At 38.4% G+C, this 17311-nt stretch overlaps 1 protein-coding gene across 1 annotated transcript in view; it reads left to right on the top strand.

The window, feature by feature from the left end:
• Positions 1-16984, top strand: part of LOC124593707 (transcription elongation factor B polypeptide 3) — a 161950-nt gene extending 144966 nt beyond the window's left edge. The window contains exon 9 of the mRNA XM_047132013.1: positions 15932-16984. Within this exon, the coding sequence (XP_046987969.1) occupies positions 15932-16005 (74 nt within the window). The 3' untranslated portion in view covers positions 16006-16984. The remainder of the gene's footprint in view (positions 1-15931) is intronic.
• Positions 16985-17311: the final 327 nt, after the last annotated feature.

Here is a 17311-nt window from a genome sequence, read left to right as displayed (position 1 = left end):
CAGTTTCAAGTAGTGCAGTTCATGACATAAGTTCATGGCTAGTAGAAAATAAACTAACGCTGAATCACAGTAAAACTCAGTTTGTACAGTGTCTATCATACAATTCAACAAAACCTGACATTTCAATTTCACAGAATAGGCATTTGATTAGTGTAGCTGAACAGTTCAAATTTCTAAGTATTCAGATAGGAAATAAACTGCCGTGGAAAGCCCATTTTCAGGATCTTGTTCAAAGACTTAATGCTGCCATTTTGACTATTCAAACAGTATCTGAAGTGAGTGATCATTTGACATCAAAATTGATCTACTTTGCTTATGTCATATGGTATTGTATTTTGGGATAACTCTTCCCATTCTAAAAGGATATTTTTGGCTCGGAAATGGGCAGTTTGGGCAATAAGTGGTGTAAATTCACGAACCTCTTGTCGACCCCTGTTCACAAGTCTGGGTATTTTGACATTGGCCTCTCAATATATTTACATATATTTTCCTTACTGTCCTTTCTTGTTAACAATATTAGCTTATGCCTAAGAATAAGCAGCTTTTACTCAGTTAATACTCGGCAAAATCAAACCTGCATTTGGATCGGACTTCCTTAACTCTTGTGCAGAAACATGTGCAGTATACTGCTGCAACCATTTTCAATAAGCTAACACTAGAATTAATCTTAGCAGTAATCCACACACTTTCAAATCAAAACTGAAGAGTTTCCTCATGGGTTGCTCCTTCTATTCTGTTGAGGAGTTCCTTGAAAAATTAAAGCTGTGGCCTGTGATTTCTGGGAAGATTGCTATTGATTACCTTGGAAAGGGCAAAGCTTTAACTGATGAATAATACGTAAGTCGTCTTGACTGTATGGGTGAAAAAGAGGGCCCTGCCTATTTCCTAGAGTTGAACCCTGTGACTTCTACCTATTCCCACATGGAAAGTAATTTCATGCTGATAAATATGTTGAATCCATTGAAGAGATTGTGACATCCTTTGCTGGGTATTTTGCAGACTTTCCAGAATCACATTTCAGGTATGGATTCTCCGCAGTGGGAAAACATTTGAAAAGGCACATATTGTCTTTCACTGCCCCCACAAGAATTTCCATCTTGTCCCCCACAGGAGGAGCATAGTGCAAGCACCCAGAAAGAAACATTTTGTAGAGTTCTCAGATGTCCATCGTTTGTTACAGGAGCCCTGTGGTATGGAAAGGAAGTGTCTGTATTTAATACCTAGACCATCTGTTTATAATTTAATAGTGAAATGGAAATGTGACTAACTGTCCACAAACCTTAGAATGTTGATAACTTGCTTGAACAAGATGACAAACTTTACTATAACCATCACCAAAAAACTTCACCATCTGTCATAGTGAGGATTCAGTACTTTGACACTCAATATGCTGATGCCATCACCCTTTTCTTAAGATTTTTAAATACTACTGTGAAAAAATTGCTTGAGCGCAAAAAACAGCCCTCTCTGGCAGGAAGCCACCATAACACTTCCATTGAATAATGCAAAACCCTGGATGAAATTGAGCTGTAGTTTTGGCAGATATTTGAATACATTAATCTGCTTCATGTAGTTTACTTCAGGCCAGATACCAATGATGAGACTTACACTGAAAAATTGTACCTTCACTAAAAATGGATGATACAGTGAAGACAAAATGAAATAGAGTGTGTGCTCTCTTTCACCTTTAATCCCTCTGCATATTTAGTGTACTGATAATCTTCAGATCTCACATACATTACTGAAAACTTGCGACACATGTCATACTTAGGCAGTCCCAACCTGCTGTACAGTGAAATACGCAGACTTTTTTGAGGGGTTTCATTTTCAAATACTGATAGGTTTTAATAGGGCCACTCTCATCATTATTGATACAGTCATGATTTTATTTTGCTTCAGTGACTACATACTACAGTAGTGTAATTACAGGATGTATGTGACCCGGGACAACTGGGAGATCCTGGAAAAACCCAGGAATTTTTTCATCCAGGAGAAAACTGGGAAAAACCCGGGAATCTTTTGGAATTCCGGGAATTTTTCATTATTTTAGTTTTCAGTTAAATTTTTGTGAATTTGACTGCTAAGAACCAATACTCAAACAATGGATGTTACTGTATCTCACTACTAGAGAATAATACTGCAGCAATAAAACACAAACGAGAGGAAAAAACCAAAATAAAACTTAAGTTGCAAAGGAAATGTGCCATATACAGTGACAAAATACAGTTCTTATACAAGTGTCTGCCAACAGCAAAATGTGTCAAAGGTTTTAGAAAGACTATGCAATGCTTCATAACAACAAATTGCCTCTGATGAGCGTGACGTCACAACTGTTTACATTAGATTCATTTAAGCAGTTGTGAGCGAGCTCATGCGCATGCGCGGTAGGGTCACATATGGGTTGTATCTTCTGCCGTTTATGGCTACAAAAGTTAGGCTGTTAGCTGTATAAGCAGCAAGCAGCAAACAGCCAGATGCTACCCAGAAAAATTTTACTGTCATGCCCAAGCTGCCAGATTTAGGCGTGTGCAACAGTTACGGATCTAGGAGGTGGGGGGCAAACTGGTATATCTACCCAGGGCGGCAATGTCAGGGGGAAGGGGAGGGGGGGGGGCACGCTCCAAATTCATATTCTTGAGGAAAAAGCCGTGTTTCACAAAGCGCCTAGCATCCAGCGCACGTTGGTTTATCGATTATTCATGTGATATTGAAATGCATCCTTGTTGGTTTTAGAACATTTTTAACACATTCTGAGTTGATTTGTGAATGAATCGTAAGTTGATTATTGGATTCGTACATAGTGTACGTGATGTCTCTGCAAGGGAAATGCCGTCGCATCTAGAATTAAACTTTTCTGCAGACAAAAGGGGACGGTGCTATACGAGCTGAGTGGAATAAAGCCGAATGGGTGAATGCTAATTGCTGTTTATATGGTTGACTGGTTTTGTGAATGATCATTGTTGTTATAATTACTAGTGAAATCCATAGATTCAGGCTACTAGAGTGGAAATTAACGAGTAACAGGAATAACAGGTAAGAAAGATTACATATTATATTCTCAGTGTATCCAAGAAAGTGAAATTTTGACAGAAAATTTTTGCCTGATTGCTACACTATTGAGGGCCAGTTGTACAGTCCCAGATTAGCTGCCACTTAAGTTCTATTCTCAGAATAGCGCGGAAAAGGAGTTGTACGAACTCTTAATAAAGCCTAACCGGAGAATAAACTAGGGACAGCTAAACTGGTGATTGTGGCAGGGTTAGTGAAGTTAATCAGAGAATAAGTTTTGACACTGGCAGGAATAATTACAGAATTGCTGATGATAAGATTGTTTATTAGAATGAGGAAGGGGAAGAAATGGAGACATCACAAAAACTATGGAAGAATATGAGATTCAAAATTGTATTAAAATTCCGTACTGAGAAGTTGAAGTGCATGGATGAAATGTGAAACTATTTCCTAACATAAAGCTTTTTGCTTATAGTAGGCTAATAGGCATTTGATATTGGTATGTCGTGAATTATATTCCGTTATGTTTAAAAATGACCATTTGTGCTAAAACAGTCTCATTTATTTGGCTTGTGTTACAATTGCTGCAATATTAGGCAGGCCTATTTCATTTTATCTAGCAGACAGTGACAAAATACACGTAATCAGATCGAGAAACCACACCAGTCTTGGGTACTATTTTTATTAACAGCTGTTTCAGTATTAGACAGTGACATTTTGTTTTTTCATGTAGCAAAATGTTTGATGAACTTTGATGAGGTAATAGATTCCTTTACAGAAAGGAAAGCATGTCATGTAAAGCTGTAGCAACATTAGAGAGAAAAAAAATTCCAAGACTGAAGGATTGAAGAAATGTGTACTGTTGTGCTTGTCTCTTGTCTTTACTGGTTTTATGTATCCTATATTTAATTTTATGTCACACAAAACAGAAGTTATTAGCTAATCGACAATAAAGAGTGCAAATTTTCGGAAGAGTTCTTGTTCTCTCGGTTACAAAAATTTAGTTTTTCTTAAGAGATGTCAAACTAGCCGACTGGGAGCAGGAGAGGCACTACAGGTCAGTTTAATTGCCACTGTCCTGAACATAGTTTGATGGCATCCATTACAAAATATTACACGTTTGAAATCCACAGAGAGAAATACAGTGACGTGTGATAGATGAATGCTGTGTAAAGAGGAGTGGCACTCTTAAGACCAAATAACATGTCTTACATTTCCTCAAACACATATGTTTTATGTATGAGACTCTTCAGAAAGATGTGTGCTACAAAATGAACATCTTTTTGAAAATTTGGTTTTTTAATTTTTTTGCGTGTATTGGTGGGGAGGCTTGCGTGCCTCGATGACACAGATAGCCATACCGTAGGTGCAACCACAATGGAGGGCTATCTGTTGAGAGGCCAGACAAACATGTGATTCCTGAAGAGGGGCAGCAGCCTTTTCAGTAGTTGCAGGGGCAACAGTCTGGATGATTGACTGATGGGGCCCTGTAACACTAACCAAAACGGCCTTGCTGTTGTGGTACTGTGAATGGCTGAAAGCAAGGGGAAACTACAACCATAATTTTTCCCGAGGGTATGCAGCTTTACTGTATGATGAAATGATGATGGCGTCCTCTTGCGTAAAATATTCCGGAGGTAAAATAGTCCCCCATTTGGATCTCCAGGTGGGGACTAATCAAGAGGACGTCATTATCAAGAGAAAGAAAACGCGTTCTACGGATCAGAGCGTGGAATGTCAGATCCCTTAATCGGGCAGGTAGGTTAGAAAATTTAAAAAGGGAAATGGATAGGTTAAAGTTAAATATAGTGGGAATTAGTGAAGTTCGGTGGCAGGAGGAACAAGACTTTTGGTCAGGAGAATACAGGGTTATAAATACAAAATCAAATAGGGGTAATGCAGGAGTAGGTTTAATAATGAATAAAAAATAGGAGTGTGGGTAAGCTACTACAAACAGCATAGTGAACGCATTATTGTGGCCAAGATAGATACGAAGCCCACACCTACTACAGTAGTGTAAGTTTATATGCCAACTAGCTCTGCAGATGATGAAGAAATTGATGAAATGTATGATGAGATAAAAGAAATTATTCAGGTAGTGAAGGGAGATGAAAATTTAATAGTCATGGGTGACTGGAATTTGGCAGTAGGAAAAGGAAGAGAAGGAAACGTAGTAGGTGAATATGGATTGGGGCTAAGAAATGAAAGAGGAAGCCGCCTGGTAGAATTTTGCACAGAGCATAACTTAATCATAGCTAACACTAAGTTCAAGAATCATGAAAGAAGGTTGTATACATGGAAGAACCCTGGAGATACTAAAAGGTTTCAGATAGATTATATAATTGTAAGACAGAGATTTAGGAACCAGATTTTAAATTGTAAGACATTTCCAGTGGCAGATGTGGACTCTGACCACAATCTATTGGTTATGAACTGTAGAATAAAACTGAAGAAACTGCAAAAAGGTGGTAATTTAAGGAGATGGAACCTGGATAAACTGACTAAACCAGAGGTTGTACAGAGCTTCAGGGAGAGCATAAGGGAACAATTGACAGGAATGGGGGAAATAAATACAGTAGAAGAAGAATGGGTAGCTTTGAGGGATGAAGTAGTGAAGGCAGCAGAGGATCAAGTAGGTAAAAAGACAAGGGCTAGTAGAAATCCTTGGGTAGAAGAACACATACTGAATTTAATTGATGAAAGGAGAAAATACAAAAATGCAGTTAGTGAAGCAGGAAAAAAGGAATACAAATGTCTCAAAAATGAGATCTATAGGAGATAGGAAGTGCAAAATGGCTAAGCAGGGATGGCTAGAGGACAAATGTAAGGGTGTAGAGGCTTATCTCACGAGGAGTAAGATAGATACTGCCTACAGGAAAATTAAAAAGACCTTTGGAGAAAAGAGAACCACTTGTATGAATATCAAGAGCTCAGATGGAAACCCAGCTCTAAGTAAAGAAGGGAAAGCAGAAAGGTGGAAGTATTATATAGAGGGTCTATAGTAATTCCAATCCCAAAGAAAGCAGGTGTTGACAGATGTGAAAATTACCGAACTATCAGTTTAATAAGCCACAGCTGCAAAATACTAATGCGAATTCTTTACAGACGAGTCGAGGCACATGAAAGGGAAGCAGTGGTTGGGAATGGAGTGAGACAGGGTTGTAGCCTCTCCCCGATGCTGTTCAATCCGTATATTGAGCAAGCAGTAAAGGAAACAAAAGAAAAGTTTGGAGTAGGTATTAAAATCCATGGAGAAGAAATAAAAACTTTGAGGTTTGCCGATGACATTGTAATTCTGTCAGAGACAGCAAAGGAATTGGAAGAGCAGTTGAATGGAATGGACAGTGTCTTGAAAGGAGGGTATAAGATGAACGTCAACAAAAGCAAATCGAGGATAATGGAATGTAGTCGAATTAAATCGGGTGATGCTGAGGGAATTAGATTAGGAAATGAGACACTTAAAGTAGTAAAGGAGTTCTGCTATTTGGGGAGCAAAATAACTGATGGTGGTCGAAGTAGAGAGGATATAAAATGTAGACTGGCAATGGCAAGGAAAGCGTTTCGGAAGAAGAGAAATTTGTTAACATCGAGTATTGATTTAAGTGTGGAAGTCGTTTCTGAAGGTATTTGTATGGAGTGTAGCTATGTATGGAAGTGAAAACATGGACAATAAATAGTTTGGACAGGAAGAGAATAGAAGCTTTCGAAATGTGGTGCTACAGAAGACTGCTGAAGATTAGATGGGTAGATCACATAACTAATGAGGAGGTATTGAGTAGAATTGGGGAGAAGAGGAGTTTGTGGCACAAATTGACTAGAAGAAGGGATCGGTTGGTAGGACATGTTCTGAAGCATCAAGGGATCACCAGTTTGGTACTGGAGGGCAGCGTGGATGGTAAAAATCATAGAGGGCTACTTTCAACTGTTCACTGCGTTTCAAGTGCATGTTTTCATCTTCTAGCAGGTATGGCATTATGCCATAATAAAGATCCATACATGAGATAATACAGTACTGGTACTCCAAGAAAATTTGTCGGAATCTGGACACACAAATGTGCACTTTATGCTGAATTATGCATTTTAGTATGAGTCACAAAATTTTGATGCTCTTTGAGTGTCCTCCAATGTCTTGTTTCTTTTATGACATAATGTAAGGTCTTTTAATGTTTTACATGTACGAAAATACGGGCTTCCTGTGTCATCATAGCTGCACAAGTGCGGTGACATCTGTTACCTAGCTCTCTCTGGCAAGTGCTGAAACGAATCTATTACTTACATTTTGCGGGAAAGTATTGCGAATGGTTGTTTGAAAAGTGTTACCTTCAAAGTAAATTTCCTCTTACGCAAGAGGAACTATTGCAAAAATGTATGATGAATTTCTTAAGTCACAGAGGGTGTGACTCTCATTTAAAAATCAGCTCTTGGGGAAGACCATTTAGAATAATTTTGAACCCAGAAGATCAGACATTTATGATGTTGCTAGAAAATTTTACTGGCACATTTGTGTGATGTATCTTACAGTGTGACACACGCAAAGTTCAACATTATTTGTGAAAGTTTAGCTTCTCTTGCAGCTTATTAGTCTTAGAGACCAATATTATATGTGAAAGTTTTTTTTTCTTGTAGCAACACTATGTATATTAATTTAAATCATTAACTTTTCCTGTTTTTGTGTTCACACTGCTTAACAGTGATGTTGCTATTGGCTGACTACATCACGTGTTCTATGCTCTGAATATCCGCTGTCATCGGCTGGCAAGATCACGTGACATGAGCTATGACTGGCTTACAAAAGCACATCGCAGTCTCGATTTCAATGTCTCGGAAAGTAACATGCGGTGTTTGGTGGAATTCGAATTTATACTTTTGTAATACGAAAATAGGCAGTGTAGATGTTGCTGCACATTGTAGATCTTTTGAAAACATATTTTTTCCCTGAGTTTCGTTTTCTAAAGTGCTGGGAAATTCTACGCAGATGCATAAAACCATAACCATTCAAAGGATTGATAAGTTTTACAGTTCTGAGGAAAAGTATACTGTCACTTAACACAGAAAAGGTGTATTTTCACCCAGGAGAAAAAGTGCATTTTTAACCAGGAAATCCAGGAATTTTTTTCCTTGTCCGCATATACACCCTGAATTAAGAAGGAAAAGTATTGTTTGCCATGTAAGCATGTTTCCAATTATCAGGGAATGTCAGCAGCATTGAAAGTATTGAGGAATGAAATAATCAGAAACCTACCCACTCATGTTTGAATTTTTATGGTTAGTCAAAAAAATATGTAGTAGTTCATCACATAAGCTTGCCTACATTTCTTTGACTCATTTCCACCTGTTGTTATAATTTTTGAGGGCATGGCAACAGAAAATAATAACCTATGTATTTTACATGTACAGGTATGATTTTAAAGTGTCTTAGTATCAAGCCATTTCTTCCTTCATTTTTTCTGGCTCACTGTTGCAAATATTATGTGTGTTTGCTTGCGCTGCATCCTCGTTAAAAATACATTGTCTCTTGTATAAGCAGCTCTTCAGTTTGTTTTCATCTATTAGTCTGGCTATTCTCAAGATTCAGTTTATATTTAAGGTTCCTTTGTTATTCAGTAATAGTGTTTGTGTGTTTTGTAGGGTTCTAAGGCCCTCTGATTGCTCAGTTGCACTTTGACACTTCTCTTCCATATTAAAGTGCCCAGCTTTCTTGACAGTGTGATCATGAGGACTGGAACTTCCAAATCTGGTAGTTGTTTAAACCAAATCCAGAAGCATTCATTTCCACCCTATGAAATTTAGACCACTATCTTAAGAAAGTTCCTTAATTCATGCCGCTCTTCTGGAATACGGATTACTTTTGCAGCTTTCTAAATGAAGTATAGATGCTGCTGGATGACAATAGTTGCTCCACTTTATCTATCCTCTTCTACTTTCAGAACTGTATCCCATTTTGTGTGCAACCCCAGGGTCCTCACATAGTGCTAGCAGTCAAGTCAGTTAGATCAAGACTTAAGTGATATTGTTTCTCTTTCACCCATCGTTTTATTTGACTTGGGAAAGATGGAAACCTCCTTTTCCTAAGTACATGAGGTAGGTAAATATATTGACAGGTTTTCTTTCCTTGTTGTTGGCACCACTACCACTACCACTACCACTACCACTACCCCTACCCCCTTGCTGCCACTGTCTTTGTCATATCTTGTCAAGATAATTACTGAAATAAAATAATAAGTAAACAATATCTATACTCACATTGCATTATTTTCCCCAGTTCAAAACTGAATTATGTATTCTGATACCAAAATCATTAACAAGGTGCCTAGAAATATGAGAGAGAAATTGAGGAATCCCCAGATATTTAAACAAATGTCCGCCTTAGAAATGGGCCAACTTGTTCATCTTTGGGAATTAATTCAATGGTGATCGTTCCTTTTGGGAACCGTTCATTTTTACACATACATTTTGTATCTTATTCAGGAAGCTACATGTATTTTAGATCAATTTCCAGAAAAAATATCAAGTATGCACAAAGTATTACTTCTACATGTTAAGTTCATTGACCCCACCAGGAATGGGTGGACCACATCACACAAGTAATCCATCATGCCGCTGACTTATCTATCCAATAGTCTACAGGTCATCTTAGGAGGCAACCTCTACCTTGGTGGTCTGAGGAGTGCTTTTTAATGATCCAGGATAGGCTTGCAGCTCTTTGACGATTTAAATACCACCCAACTCCAGACAGCCTCACAGCCAAGGCTTGAAGCATAATTAAGGAGAGTAGGAAAGGTCATGGAAAACGTTCCTAGACTCTGTCTACCATTCCACTTGTTCTACATAGGTATGGGAAACCATTTGGAGGATTTCCAGTAAACACAGGCGTTTACCAATAGCAGCAGTCTCCAAACGATGCTCAGAGACATTGCTGAGATGCTGGCAGAGCATTTTGCAAAGCTACTACCCATTCCAACCAGTATCTGGCGTTCCATCACTACTGTGCATTTGTAGCAAGGGGCAAGTTAGACTTTGGAGCCAACAGTTATCTGGGCTCTACAACTCCCTTTTCTCCATGTGGAAGCTGGAATTGGTCCTGTCTGAGATGTGTAACACTGCACCCAGTCATGATCAAATCAAGTACTGCATGCTTTGTCATTTGCCACCAGCATCAAAGAAAATCCTCGTCAACTCTTTTAATCTTAAATGGCACACAGGCAACTTCCTCAACTTGTGGAGGGAGGCAATTCTGATATCTCTCCTCAAACCAGGAAAGTTACATGAATATCACCTTAATGAACTGTGTAGGAAAGACCTTGGAGCGAATTGTTATCCGTCATCTGGTTGTTACAGATCAGACAACTCCTTAGCCAACTTCAGTGTGGATTCCAGAGATTTAAGTCAACTGTCAACAACCTGACCCTGCTAGAGGCAACTATTCAGCAGGCTTTCCTCTGTAAACATCACTGTATCAGCATATTCTTCAATATCAGTAAGGCATACGATACTACTTGGAGACATAGTATTCTCACACAACTCCATCAATGGGGCTTTTGTGGCCACCTTCCCATCTTCATAAGGTCTTTCCTGTCTCAGCAGTTTTTTAGGACCCAAGCTGGTGACAGGCTGTCAGATTGTTTTGAGCAGGATAATGGTGTCCCTCAGGGCTGTGTTTTAATTGTTACTCGTTTGACATAGCCGTAAAGAGTATCACATCTACGGGAGGAGTCCTGTACAGTGCTTCTTATTTGTGGATGATTTTGTTGTTCTCTGTTCCTCCTCCAGTGTTGCAACAGCGACCTGTCGGTTGCAGCTTACAGTGTGGAGGTTTGAGGAGTGTACAGCAAACATGGGTTTTCAGTTTCCTGCACATAAGTGTGTATGTGCACATGCGCGTGGGCATGCATGCATTTTAATCAATCTCATCATATTTTTAATCGGCCCGACTTGTATATGAGGACACCATCTTACAGTTTAGAGACTCATTGAGGTTTTGGGCCTCATTTTTTACTCCAGATTGTCGTGGCTGCCCTACCCGAGAGACCTGAAAGCCAGAACCCTCAAGGCACTTAACATCAAAAAGTGCCTTAGCCCCAGGTCGCGGGGAGCAGGCAGGGCACGTCTGCTCCAGTTTTATAGGGCTTTCATGCTATCACGGCTGGACTATAGTTTCATGGTGTATGGATCTGTGAAGCCTTCTTAATTGATCATTGATGCTGTCCACCATGAGGGGATTCGGCTGGCCCTGAGTGTCTATAGGACCAGTCCCATACCCAATCTCTGTGCTGAGGCCAGGGAACTACTGCTCACCACCCGGCAGCAGCTCCTCATGGTGTGTCAGCCATGCAAGTTCTTTGCAGCCCCAACTTCGCCCGCATACCATACTGTTGCTCGTCCACCACTGGAACGTCTTTTCTCCAACCGTCAATAAGCTACGATGTCGTTTGGAATCTGTGTGCAGTGTGTGCTGAAGTCACTTGGTGTGGAGGAAGTACAATCTCAACACCAGGGTTTTAACCATCTGCTGCTGTGGTTACTGGAGAGGCCCGGATTAATTTTAGATTTGGTGTAGTAAAGAAGAGATTATACACCTGCTTCTGTTTTTGATGTGATGTCTTCTGACATTTTGTCTGAGCACCACAACTATGTAGCAGTCTTTACAGATGAGTCCAAACAGGGGTCTCAGTTGGTTGCTCTTTTGATTTCCCATTCGTGTCCTATAGGTCTGACTGCCTGAAGACATTACTGCGTTCAATTCAGAATTACATGTGACCTTGCGGGCACTGAAGAAGATTAGACTTTCTTCCAGTGCTAAATGTCTTGTCTCTTCTTATTCTCTGAGTGCCTTTTGCTGTATACAGTGTTTGTAGACAGCTGATAAAGTAGTCTAGACTATCCAGGGTGCTCTCTTCAAGGTGCAATGACTAGTTAAGGAGGTGTATTTTCCCTGGATGCAAGTGCACGCGAGTATTGCAGGGAATGAAAGGGTAGATCTAGAAGCCAAGGAGGCATGTTGTGATCCTTAGTTATTTCAGTGTGCCATCCCCCTGCATGCTATAGCCTTGCTCTTGAGATCTAAAGTCTTGCATCAGTGGGAGGATGCATGGCTGGAAGTGATGGACAATAAGCTCCATCTAGTAAATCCCACAGTGCAGCCGTGGCGTACCTCTCCCAGCCATGTCAGCAGGTTGAGGTCCTCCTTACTCATCTTCACATAGGCCACAGCCCTCTAATGCAGGACTTCTTGCTCCGGCGAGAGGACCTCCATTGTTTGGAGCTTTTGGCGTACAGATCACTGAGTGCCATATTTTATTGGACTACGTTTTATTTTCTGACCAGCAGGCCACGGCTTATTTTTCAATGAATCTGTCCTGTATTTTAAGTATAGTTTAAATGAATGTGATCCAAGTTTTAAAGGTTTGTGAATTTTCCAATATTTTTCCCAAGATTTTAGGGGAATGTTGACAGTGTGACTGGCTCACCCATGCTTTTTGTAAGTGGTCAGCCAGTCAACTGTCATGTAGAAGAAGGTGTAATTAGATGAATGACGAACACTAACTTCACTTAACGAAGGTTTATTCAGCACTTGCACATACAAGAGCGTGGAGCGAACTGCCTCTGGCCAGAACACATACAGTATATATACAGCTACAGAACATTTCAGCACAATGATTAATGATATTTGTGGATACTTCTAGAATGTACTTGAACCGAGTATAGAAATTAAAATTGTACAGTCCAGGTGAGTTTTGAACTCACGACCCTCCATGCAACAGTTTAGCATCATAACCACTACACCACGGTGCTACTCAGCTTCTTCTGCGACAATATTTCCTTTGTCTTTCTTTTAGCTCCTCTGTCAATTTACATGTGTTTTAATCTGCTGTTTAGCACATTTTAGCGTTTCTTAGTTGTCTTAGTGCATAAGTTAACATTTTTGATCTTTTGTCTACATTTGTTTTTTTTTTAATTTGTGTAAGGGTGCTGGTGACCTCGCCGTTGAGCGTGCGCTTGCGCGCATGCATGTATGCGCACACACACACACACACACACACACACACACACACACACACATTCATTGATTACTGTATGTAGACACAATGTTTACTTTTAGTTTCTTAGCTGAATGCTCTTAGCTGAATGCATCCTTAGAAAAGATCAAATTTTTGGCTAATGTGACAGACAGTGACAGGCTGAACAGAAGTATGGATTACAGAACGTGTTTACAACCTGGCACAGACCACTGATGTTGCTATTCACTTTCAAGGGAAGCTCATAGTCACAGCAAGTACAATGTCTTCATTTTCAGTTGATTTACAGGAAATAAGATATATTTGCATTTGAATAATTAGCATGAAACAGCTGGAAGTGAACTGTCATGTGTCAAACCAACATTAATAGTTTCTTTTAAAATGTGTATGTATGTAAATTAACCAAACATCAAGGTGCCATACTATCACTATCAGTCTGGCAAGTCAAGATTTCTTTGAGGAGGAGGGGGGGGGCGGGGGGGACGAACCATGATTTTCGACAAGGCAGCTGAGAAATTGCTTACTAATATCAGAAACTTTGTATCAGCAATGGGGGCAGCTACATAAAAATGCTGAGAGATCATCTGATCTTCTTAACTGAAAAGAAACAAGTTGTTTTCAAAACCTTGATGATACAGCACACGTCATTGCTTTGAATAGCCTTATAGTCGAAAAAGAATACCAATTTTTCATCAGTCATAAACAGAAAGAGCCCCCAAGGTTCATGCATGGAGTCAATCATCTGTTAGCTGTGAAGAGAACTGAGCTGGCACAGGTAGCCATTACCAGATGACAGTGAAATGAATAAGAAATTCAGCAATTGAATAAATTTGTACTAATGGACTTCAAATATAAATTTCACACTCGAAAGTGTTTGAAAACAAAAGAGAGATTCACTGCTAGTTCAGGGCTGATAATTTTATGCCTTTTTCGGTCATTGAACTTAATACGGAATAGGGTAGGAAAAAGTTGCCCATGAAACTCTCACTGAATGGCTTTTTAGTTAAATCATTCTTTTCCATCACAACTGCATAAAATATGACTGTTTTTAGGCAGACGTGTTTTGATTGAAACATTTTGGAAAAAGATCTCTTATATTTATGTTGCAGATTATATTGATAGTTTCTGAATGAACTGCAAATTCTTATCTCAAAGAACCATCTCATGGATGCATCTTGAAAGTTGGATGGAGAAAGCCATTTATGTATTGAAAAAGTTTGTTCCATAATGAAGTTACATTATGACCACAACGAGGTACTGCAATTTGTTCTGTTTGTAGTTCCCTTTCCAGTATGTAGGTTGAAATATGATCCTGTGCAACTTCAGAAGCCAAACCACTGTATTGCAATTTCAGAATTCTTTCAAAACTTTGTGTATGGATAGCAGGTTGTTGAGAGTGATACCCTGCATATCCCCTTACAAAAACAGAAAAATAATTCCTGGTTCCTCTCACCTGTTCTGTTGCCTTAATCTTTTGGAAAATATATATATTGAATAAAAAATGACAATAGTCACTGCGCTGTATTGTGAAGCAGAACCAGTGGACCAAAATATATGATTCAAGTAGGAACCAGTCAAATCCCAGACGGATTCATCATAGTGGCATGCATATGAAAATGTCATGACAACTGAATTGCTGTTCATTCACTTCATTTGTAAGCAGTCCTAGTAAATGATAATATTATATGTTGATAACATTCAGTCATGCTGAGGGTATTTCACTGTTGCGTGATGACTTACTTTTAGTTCTATCTGTTGTATGAGAGTAGAAAACCATTTATTATATGAAAATAGTATGGAGTTCCAGATATGTGTGTAAAAAGGATGTTGAAAGCTTTAGCTCAGCTTTCAAACACACATTCTTTTTTAACCAGACTGAGATACAGTTCCAACACTTAATTGATCTGTGTATTTCCTACTTGGCACTTCTGTACCGTGAGTAGTTTCCTTTTCTCATATGATTATACATATTCTAGTTAAGACATGTTGTTCTCGTATAATGTTGGCTGATGCTACTACTAGTTACCATATCGTTCATCTTCGGTAACTAGTTTTTTTGAATGTAAGTGAAGAAAAAAGTTACCATCTGTAGGATTACAACAGTTGTGTAACCTAGGAAGAAGCAACTCATTTATAGAAACATTTGAGTCCCGATAAAGCATAAAACTAAAAATACAAGGGACAAGTCTTGAAACTGTTTCATCATGTTTTGAAATCAAATGTTTAAGTCCTTTTGAAAAGACTTACTCTCCCAAAAGTTCTGAATGCCCCAGCAACCATTCAGATAACTTGCTAAAGACTTCTCCTAAGGAGTTCTGTAGGTATGCTTCATCCATGGAGAGGGTTTCTAGAGACAGTTCAGCTGATGCGACAGAATGAAAAATACTAGGGGGCCACTCAGTAACACCGGCAAGCTGAAACTAGTGTGAATTATAGTAGTCAAAGTCGCAACTGACCGTATTTCTTGGAAATGACAGCAGCAGCTCAGAAAGCCTTTAATTTTTCACGATAGTTGTGATATGGCATTTACAAGTTAAAGTAGTTTGCTTTCTAAACAGTTAGCATAGTGCCAGCTTACAGAAAGAAAAATAGAGGGTGGAAGTAAAGTTAATATAACAATAACAGGTTTTGAGTCTTATATTTCTCTAAAAAAGCATAGAATTTTCATTATTTCATTCTTAAGAAAACAGCAGATAACCTTTGCCATTTGCAAAGTACTGGAAACCTTAGAATTTAGCAGTAATTTGTTCTGCCAAAAATTCAACAAGATGGTAACCATATTTTGTAACTTTAAATTTATATTTTTTGTTACAGAAGTACGTTAATATTACCATTATTAGTGGTATAGCACAAATTTTTACACTGTACTATCTTACCAATCTTTTTGTACCTTGTTTTGTTTGCAGCCGCCAAAGTCAAACCTCGGATGGCACCTTTGATGCAGAAGACAATGAAACTTGTGAAGAGCTTCAAAAGATGATGATTCTTGTATTTAGAGAATATTTCATGGATGGCTGATCATTGTTACTTTCGTTTAGCATCTGTGAGTTTTATCGATGATTCTAATTGAGTTTTACAAAGAAAATATTCTAAATACATTGAACCAGTGTGGAAGAGTAATGTGCTTCTGTGATGTGTTATACAAAGAAATTATGACCTCTTTCCTTTACATCTCCACTCTTTTGACAGCGGGATGGAATCTGATCCGGACTCCAATGATGTGCATATAATTTTAATCTTTTTAAATGTGAAATAATCAAAAGTAAATGACTTATGGAGGATGATATATATATTAGATATATATTTATAGGAGGAAGAAGTATGTGACTTACTGTGTTTGTGAAGCATCTGGAAAAAGCTGTGTATTGTATAGCAGGACTATTTTTCAGTTGAGTAGGTGAACTGAACTCTTAAGAACAATGAATTTTGCATTTCTAGCAAGTTATTTAGTTCCTATAAAAAATAGATAGCCTGCACAATTGGTATCAAGTTGTGATGTGTTCTTATTGTTAAAATTTTATTATTTTAATTTATAAAGCACCCAGATGTATTCTGTTGCTAATGGATTTATCAGTTATCTCTTTTGCTGAAACAAAAGAGTCGTTGGGTTTGTTGTTGATGACTTCTGTCAGTATCTTGCTTATGCTAAGCTATCTTTATTTGACCATGGAAAAAAATATAACCATTCTGTAATTTTAGAGTTGTTTAAAATAAAGATACTTTTGTGATGTGAGTACTCACAATCATCTCATGCATTGACTGAAAGTCAGGAAATGAACAGAATGGACATCTAAAAATATTACCTTGTTTTCTTCCAATGGGTACTTGTTGGATAATTTATTTTTAATAGTCACTTCTAGGAGAGACTACCGTTGTGATTCCTATTGTGTTGATAAATGCAAAGAAAAAAATGTGTGAGAAAAATAAAAGCCTCAGCCAACTGTAATTTTTAATGGTAATATCCTGTGTGTGTACTCAAAAGAATGATGGCTTTCACTGGTCCCTTTAATATTATCATATGTATACATTCTGAAATTTTCTAATGTTACAGCTGTTAACAAAAGTAAACAGAAAAAGGTAATTTTAATTGTTGGTTAGTGTAATGACCAGGAGGATAAAAACTGAGGAGACATGGCATGCCAGAACTTATTCGTTTCTCAGTCAATTCATATCTTCAGATCTCCATGACCATTGGATTGCTTATTGACTGGTAAACTAAGTAAGAATGGTCAATTGGAACACCACGTTTAAGGAAAACACTCATTTTTCATATACCAGCTTGTATT

The sequence above is a fragment of the Schistocerca americana genome, chromosome 2 (genome assembly GCF_021461395.2).
Source record: "Schistocerca americana isolate TAMUIC-IGC-003095 chromosome 2, iqSchAmer2.1, whole genome shotgun sequence".
Classification (NCBI taxonomy): Eukaryota; Metazoa; Arthropoda; class Insecta; order Orthoptera; family Acrididae; genus Schistocerca; species Schistocerca americana.
Note: the sequence above shows the minus strand (reverse complement) of the source record. Positions and strands in the feature narration are given on the sequence as shown.